Source organism: Poecilia formosa, unplaced genomic scaffold (genome assembly GCF_000485575.1).
Source record: "Poecilia formosa unplaced genomic scaffold, Poecilia_formosa-5.1.2 Scaffold186, whole genome shotgun sequence".
NCBI lineage: Eukaryota > Metazoa > Chordata > Actinopteri > Cyprinodontiformes > Poeciliidae > Poecilia > Poecilia formosa.
The window spans coordinates 139,895-147,889 of record NW_006800125.1 but is presented as its reverse complement, the minus strand read 5'-3'; the positions used below and the strand labels follow the sequence as shown (position 1 = coordinate 147,889).

At 42.0% G+C, this 7,995-nt stretch overlaps 2 protein-coding genes across 4 annotated transcripts in view; both read right to left on the bottom strand.

Annotated features, from left to right (window-relative positions):
- The window catches only part of calcoco1b (calcium binding and coiled-coil domain 1b), a 13,295-nt gene extending 9,971 nt beyond the window's left edge, over nucleotides 1-3,324 (bottom strand). Inside the window, exons 1-3 of one of the 3 annotated variants that reach the window (XM_007566049.2) lie at nucleotides 3,193-3,324; nucleotides 2,463-2,612; nucleotides 2,256-2,358 (exon numbers count right to left, since the gene is read on the bottom strand). In XM_007566049.2, coding sequence (XP_007566111.1) covers nucleotides 2,256-2,358; nucleotides 2,463-2,594 — 235 coding nt within the window. In that variant the 5' untranslated portion in view covers nucleotides 2,595-2,612; nucleotides 3,193-3,324. The remainder of the gene's footprint in view (nucleotides 1-2,255; nucleotides 2,359-2,462; nucleotides 2,613-3,192) is intronic. The other 2 variants (XM_016678631.1, XM_007566048.2) reach the window with 2 other exon arrangements.
- Nucleotides 3,325-4,133: 809 nt separating this feature from the next.
- On the bottom strand, nucleotides 4,134-7,782 carry LOC103147615 (single-strand selective monofunctional uracil DNA glycosylase). The gene is made up of 2 exons (XM_007566044.2): nucleotides 7,304-7,782; nucleotides 4,134-6,152 (listed from the first exon to the last, which is right to left on the bottom strand). The coding sequence occupies exons 1-2, from the start codon at nucleotides 7,589-7,591 to the stop codon at nucleotides 5,619-5,621; spliced, it is 822 nt and encodes a 273-aa protein (XP_007566106.1). The 5' UTR covers nucleotides 7,592-7,782; the 3' UTR covers nucleotides 4,134-5,618.
- Between the last annotated feature and the right edge of the window lie 213 nt (nucleotides 7,783-7,995).

Sequence of the window (7,995 nt, the reverse complement as noted above, 5' to 3'; positions counted from 1 at the left end):
AATCAACCAGGGAGGTCCGAGGAAAGATGGACCTCCAATCAACCAGGGAGGCCTGAAGAAAGACAAACCTTGAATCAACGAGGGGTCTCCATGCATAGCCTGGCTCAGCCTTTGCGCCGACCCACACTCAGGTTGCAAACAGAGGAGTCCACGCAAAGCCAAACCTCCACACAAACATTGAGATCCGAGGAAAGGCAGACATCCATGCGACCAATGTCCACTGGTTGCATGGAGGGTCTTCATGTTGGCGTTGGTACGAAGGTCAAGCTAAGCCCGGCTCGGCCTTTACACCGACCCACACCCAGGTGGCACTAACCTAGGTCACTATCTAACCCTTGGGGTTTGCTAACACTTTGCATTATGAAAATTTGAGCCTTTGAACAAATTTGGCAAAGCCTCAAACAGTTTAACAAGTATTCATCCATCATCTAACATACATAAGTATGTTAGATGATGGATGAATCATCCAAATATCATCCATCATCTAACATACAGATGATGGATGAATACTTGTTAAACAGTTGACAATAGAATACAAAACAGAGAATTTGTGAAAATTAATTTAGCTCTGCTACTAACAACCAGAGAAACAACCAATCAGAACCAAAAGGCAAACTTTTGGTTCTGATTGGTTTCTAATGTGTTGAATGTGCTGAGACACATTCAACAATGTGTCACATCAGACTACTAGTGTACTGCAGCTATGCAATTGGCAGAAAAACAACCTAACATTATACCATCATTATTTATAGAATGATTTAGAAAACAAAAAGCTATAAAACTATTTCGTCCCATATTAGAACTTTGCATTGATTTCCCTTCATAGCTGCGATTTTGCCTAACCCAGACATTTTCCCTAACCCAAACTAATGCTAGTGTATTCCTAACATTAACTAAACCTAAATTCACGTCTTACCTCTAAACATTACCCAAAGCAATCCATCATATCAGGACAAGTCTTTGGTCCTAATATGGTGGACCTAATATGACACTGGACATTTAATGGTGCGTTCACACCAAACACATTTTGACTGTCAGGCGCATCTGGTTTACATTCAAACTCTATGTGGAAGCGCGCCGAGGGCCGTTGCGGCGCTCTTCGAGCGTCTAGCGCGGCGCCATTTGAACCGTTTGGAGCGTTTGACGCGTCCAGCACATCAAATACTTCACATAGACTTTGAATATAAAGCAGACTCGCCTGACACTCAAAACGTGTTTGGTGTGAATGCACCATTAGAATGTTTAGTTCCTATGGTAACAATGACATCATCAGTGATGACATCACTCTTTGATGCATCAAAGGAATCTCTCTCTTGAGTGTAGCACACAGACTGTTTTTTTTCCAGACCTGTTCCTTATAAGTTAACTTGTAGGTTCCTGTAACTTTTAAGTTATGAATCTTCTACAGGAGCATTAAAGTTATTTGAAGGCACAGAATCAGCCCAGTAGGTTCACATTCTCAGGTGAGAGACTCACCGGGTGTAAAGTTGATTTTTCGTTACTGGAATTGCAAAGAGGATAAATTACTTTAATCAAAGCATGTCATGAATATGTGTGCATATATTCCATATTAAGTACATAGCATAATCGTTTTTTTGTTGCTTTTTCCACCACTAGATGATTTAACATAAGCAGCATTATTCAGAGATGCATTGAGTTTATAGCCGTGGCCCTGATGCCAACATCTCCAGAAAACATATTATAGATTGTAGGATGTGTTACACACATCAGGGCTGGTGTTGGTGTAACAGATGCTGATTTTCTTGTAAAAAGTCTAGAATAGGTGGCTGCCATGCGATGCATGGAGGATCTCCCTATGCATTGCTATGGCAGGCCCCAACTATTGGTTTCTCAATATTCAGTTAAGCCCCAAATCTGTGCAAATTATTAATCGTTTTTATTGGAGGCAGGTGTCTTTAAAATGATAGCAAAACAAAGTGAAAGAAGTGTCAATAAAAATCTGTCAAGGGCATGAATAGTTTTGGATTCACCTGTGAAAAAAGCTTAAAAAGCTGCTGTTGACATGACGCTCATCTTTAACTCAACTTGAAGTGTTTGTTTTTACAGTCACTGTTATTTTATTTGAGTTGTTTCTATTTCACTCTGTTCAACTGTGTTGTTTTTAAAGTGCTTCATGAATACAGCACTGTGTCCGTGACTCTCTGGTGAGTCACGGACACAGATTCAGAGTCTGATTATACTGTTGCTGAGCGTGGCGAGACGTGCTGTAAGTAATTCATAAATTTAACTGGTACCCTGGAAAACGGCGCAGTGGTTGATGCTGGTTCCCTCCGTGTAGCCCTCAGGAACCAGAGCCCACGTGTAGGTGTGATACTGTTTGACTGAAGACCAGCCCATCTGCCACACAGGAGACAACCCATAAAACACAAACTACGTGAAGCAGATTCTTTCCATCATTCACTCAAGGGTTAAAAAATTGATCCTAATGTGGGTTATTATACCTGAAAAATGCCTATCCAGTCACTGCTGCTCCACCCATGCTCTGATGTCAGACTGTAATGGCACTCCACCCTGGTTTGGGGGAAGTACAACTGTCCCACATTTCGAAACACCACCACCGGCTGTTTATCCATAAGTGACAGGAAGCTCTGCTGTTGAGGAAGAAAACACACATGGCTCTGGTTTGATGAGCTCCAGTTTCCCTCTGGATGACAACAGCTGATGAAAGGTGATAGCTGAGCTCAGGAATACAGCTGTGTGTGTATGAGCAAGCAACAAGATCATACACCATACACACGCACACACACACACACGCACACACACACACACACACACACACACACATGCGTGCACACTGTCTGTTGGAGTTTAGTTAAAGCAAAACCTGCAAGCCATATTAAATACTATAAGATTAAACAACAGGAATAATGGGAACTATGAATCAGATTTTGGTTGAGTGATCTTAAAAGTATTTTTACTTAGTCACAGTAAAAAGTAATCTAATCCTTCTAACAAGGACAAAAAAAGTTATTACATTTGTTTGAGTAAAGATTCAGAGGAAATGTATTTTAAAAAAGTCAATTTCAATCCAAAACACTTACAATTATGTAATATTTGCTTAGTTTAGATCTATAAACTAAAAAAATCAGTTTAAAACTCATCTTAATGCTAGTTTTTTTTGTTTGTTATATATTTAAATGTCAGATTTTGATAATGAACAACGAATCAGACCTTAATCTCTTGAGAAATGTACGGCTGCCCTCAGCTCCTCGTCAGAGATCCGATCAGTCTGGAGAAAGTGATGAGCAATTCTGTCAGGTGCAGGAGTTTCACAACATCCCCTGGACCATGTGGAGTCCAGATAAACATCTCAGATGCAGAGGGGATTATGGGAGATGCAGTGAGTGCATCGCTGGTAAGGGGGCAAAGTCGCTCTCCAGACTTCAACTCCCAGAGAAGAAAACATATTCTGAGCGTGTGCTACTTGTAGTTTGGACATGTTGCAATAATCAGAGGGTGTGCGGGACTCGGGAGATACTGTCACAACGTGTAAATGACACCAACAACAAGGGACAAAAATAGCTAAAATCATGTGAACCTTTTAATAAGTTTTATGTTCAGGGCGAGCTGTTGTCTACTTACTATATATATTTATATCCTGTGACTTTGCTAAAATGGCACACGTCCACGTTGGACGCTAGATGGCAGTGCAGCGGCGCTCCACGGCTAAGATGACAGACAGAGGAGATGGAAAATCCACACAAAATAATTCTCCTAAAGGACAAAAATATATTTTCTGCCCTTTTAAGAACATAAAGATTAAGTGAGTTTGTACATTATTTTCCTCTCATTAATTACTATTTCGTTTTTGTTAGCTAAAGACATCATGTTATGACTAAGATATAACCAAAAATAAGAGAAAAAGAAGGCAAGATAATAAAACATTAAGACTTGACATATTTAAATGTCTCCGATTTATCCATGGACTTAAAATCAAATTGGTAATAAATGTTTCATTACTAAGCCAACATTCTTTGTTGATTAAATCAATATAATCTTCAACAAGCTTCAAGACAGGACATTTCTTAGTAAACACACTAGGTAGGTGCTTCTTTAACATACTGTGAAAATATTTATACTAAGTGGCAAAAAAATATGCTGAATCACAAGTAAAAATGTAACATTTTTTAGGACTTTTATATTTTTTCAGCACACAAAACATTAGGAAAAGATTTAACATTTATTTGTAGAGAGGAGTGTTTTTATTTTAGTAGCAAAAACCCTGAAAGACACAGAACCTTAAAACAGACCCGAGGAAAACAACCAATACGTTATGAAAACCAAACAAATATAACAAAAGAGATAAACAGCAGTATAAAAAAAATAGCGTCTCACATATGTAACATTTCTTTCAACAGGATGTAATGCAGCATAAGTATATATTAGATGTAGCCATGGTTACATTTAGGTGCCATTTTAGTAGTTTATGTCAGGAAAGCCGGTGTTTTTGGGCCCATCGTGGATAACATTTAATCTGCTGATAAACCACCTGGTTGGAAGTAAAGTCTAACTGATGATTTATTTCTACGTATTTGTTGTCATTTTCATTACAACATAAAAGCGGAACAGAGTGTCCCGAGGTTTCAGATATATGGATGAAATAAATGTTTGATACCCCGCCAAATTGTGCCCCGGCAGAATGTTTCGGCTCCATCACAGAGAACTGGATTTTGGTCTCATCTGACTACAACAGGTTCTGTTTTGAGGATTAATATTTAATGCACTCTCAATCATTCAGATGTTCACTGGCAAGCTTAAGATGGAGAGCTTATGTCCCCACACATAATGGAGCCACTCAAATTTCTGCAAAACATAAAGCAGCAAAGTCATAAACATGTCAGGAATGAAGTAAGGAGGGACACAAAGAGCAAAAGGAAGGAAGGATGCAAGGAATGAACGGAAGAAAGGAAAGAATGGAAAAGAATAACAGAATGAAATGAAAGAAAATGAGGACAGAAGGGGGAATGAAAGAACCAAAAGAAGTAGGAACAAATGAAAGACGCAATCAAAGAAACTGAAGTAGAAGACAAAGGTAGAAAGACGGAAGGAAGATAGGAAAGAGGCAGAAAGGGGAAGAAGTAACTGCACCAGAAAGGTAGCAAGACGAGGAAGGAAGGCAGGCTGGCACATTTAAACCCTGGGGTTATAAACCAAGTCCACAAATGCAGATACTTTTGTTTACTCTCATTTTCATACCAATTTAGTCCAAAATACATTCAGAAATAAAATACCATATCTTTCCAGGCTGCAGGAGTCCTGCATAAAGCTCAGCATAACAACGGACCAAACTCCCTTCTCGGATGTGAGCAGTCTACCAGCAAGAAGAAACCCAAAACGTACAAACCGTTTCTACAACAGAAACAGTGATGTTTTGTAGTTCCGAGGACGAATATTTAATGCACTTCAAGCTGTCAATGCTGATGGGGAGACATGCTAACTCTGCAGACTTGTGTTAAGATTTCTCCACGTCAAAGAGGAAGGTCAGAGACTGTGTTTGTGATAACAAGCTGAATATGGAGCAGCATGTGGTCGGAAGGTATTAGCGGCAGCATTTTTCAGCACCTCCTGATGAATTGTAAGATTGGATCTGCAGCTCGTTAGCTGCTACTCAGCAGACGGAGGACACCGAGGTCCGCCAGCTTGGCTTTAGCCACCTCCTCCCAGCCCTTATTGGCCAGCGGGTTCCTGGGCGACGGGTGCATGACGCCCTCGACTCGCACATTAACGACACCCGCGGCGGACAGAGCCCGCCGCGCCCGTTGCTCCGCAACCTTCCCCACGCCGATCACCATGGAGACGTCCAGCGCCTCCACCACTTTGCAGAGCGCCGCGTCACACAGGGACAGCAGCTTCTCTCGCTCCGCTGCAGGCAGCTCTGGCGGCGTCAAGTTCTTCCCGCTGGCGCTCATGAAGATCAGCGGGCACAGGTTGTGAACGAAGCAGTGGCGGAAGAACTGCTCGGGCTCGCCGCACAGCTTTCTGAAGAAACCCCAAAAGCGAGCGCCGCTCACTTCGCTTTGAGTGCAGCCGAGGCCCAGGATCCGCCTCTTTGGATGCTCCTCGGCAGGGCGACCGACCTCACCTGAGATCTTTAGCCAATCAACGACTGACTTCACCTCACCGAACGGGACCTGAAACAGACAGAAACACGTCATTCACACTGAGCCTTAACTGCGCAGCATTTAACTAGAAAAAACTGTCACCACGTTGTGAAGGGTATTATGAGACAGATTATCTGTGAAAAGATCAATCCCCTCCACATCCTCCCTTAGCTATTACCATCTGAAAAAATTCATGGCTCCAACCAAAAACAACCAATCAGAATCAAGGGGAGGGTCTTAGCCCAATCATCCTCCACTAAATGTGTTGATGGCTTACCATTACAGAAAAACACTTGATCCGCCTTCAACGGTGACCATGCTAACTAGACTGAGCATTCACAACAGGATATGCTAACTGCAGCATAGCAAGCAGCCATGGGGAGAAAGGGAGGTAGGATGAGCAGAACCATAGGAGATTGTGATTGACAGTGCTAAGACCCTCCTACTGGCTCTGATTGGTTGTTTCTAGAAATTACCTGTCTCATATTATACTGTCCCAACAAAGTGACGATTTCAACAAATAGTTGAAATTACAGTTATTTTTCCTCCACACACAGCCTTTTGCATGCAAGCCAAAAACTTCCATTCTGGTCTGATCTGACCCTAACACCCTTTTCCATATGTTTGCTGTTATTTTACATTACATGTGATAAAACGGGACTTTGAGGTTTTTTCCAAATATGGAATTTTTCCAATTCTCTTCTATAAAGACCAAATTTGTGAGAAAAATAATAGTTGTTCTGCCAGATAAGCTGTGGGTCTCTGCAGCTCTTCCAGAGTTATCATGGGCCAGTTTCTCTGAATTAGGCTCCTTAGCTGGCCTCTCAGCTTAGGTTGACATCCATGTGTTGGCAGGCTAGCAATTGTACCATACGTTTTAAATGTCCAGATGTGAACAGCGCATTGTGCACCCAAATAGACTATTCACTGATTAGTCGACTTCTGAAGTTAATTGGTTGAATTGGATTTTATTTTGGAGAATCAAAGTTTTGGAAGGTGAACAAAAATGCACACCACACTTTTGAGGTTTCTATTCGTGAAATAAATAAAACCCAATTCAATATGTTTCTTCTGCTGCACGGTTATCGTATTTTTGGTTACCATAAAACACCTTAAAGTTTGATTTAACAGTTCTGCAGAGCAGGTTAAATGTAAACAGTGCTCTTGCTGACGGTGCCCACCCCGGTCTGTGCCATGCCGAAAGGTCCAGGATTCATCCCCAGGAACAGGACCGTCTTCCCGGGCTGGCAGTACTTCTCCACGTAGCAGCGGTGGGTGTCCCAGGCGTACTCCAGCGGGTTGTAGATGTAGCGGACGGGCCCCCCGAAGGTGAGCCCCCGGAGGAGGGCGTTCAGCTCCTGCTCAGCCTGCAGGAACCTGGAGGATGGGGTCTCATCTGCGGGCTCAGAGACCCGGTTCTGTAAAGCTGAGAGCCCCGGTTCATTCCCGGACGTGCTGCCGTCCAACATGATTAAATGAGTCGCTGATTGTCCAGCTAAAATGGCGCATTAAGTTGTTTTTTTTATGGATCACAGCTTAAAACAGAACACAAAGAATCGCAAGTTTCTTCCTCTGATGCTGCATTTTACACAGAACGCGTTGGTGCCATCTACAGGAATGTTTGTGTAATTACAGCCATCTTTCCCTCTTAGCCCACCAACTTTACTGTGTTTGTTCTTTTGCGGGCATTTTGCGTCGAGTCCAGGTTGCTTTAAGAAGATAGACTGCAATTATTTGCAAAATTAATGTAATTACCATCATCACAGATCATGTTTAGACCCTGAATATGATCTGCTAATAAGCCAAACAATGACAGGTGGTAACCTCATCTTAATCTGAATGAAGAACAGAACAAATGCAGCCTAATCTAAAC

Coding starts and splice junctions, on each gene's coding strand:
- LOC103147615 (XM_007566044.2), bottom strand. CDS start 7,591: ATGTTGGACGGCAGCACGTCCGGGAATGAACCGGGGCTCTCAGCTTTA. Junction 6,153..7,303: donor TCGGCATGGCACAGACCGGG/GTGGGCACCGTC, acceptor TGTCTGTTTCAG/GTCCCGTTCGGTGAGGTGAA.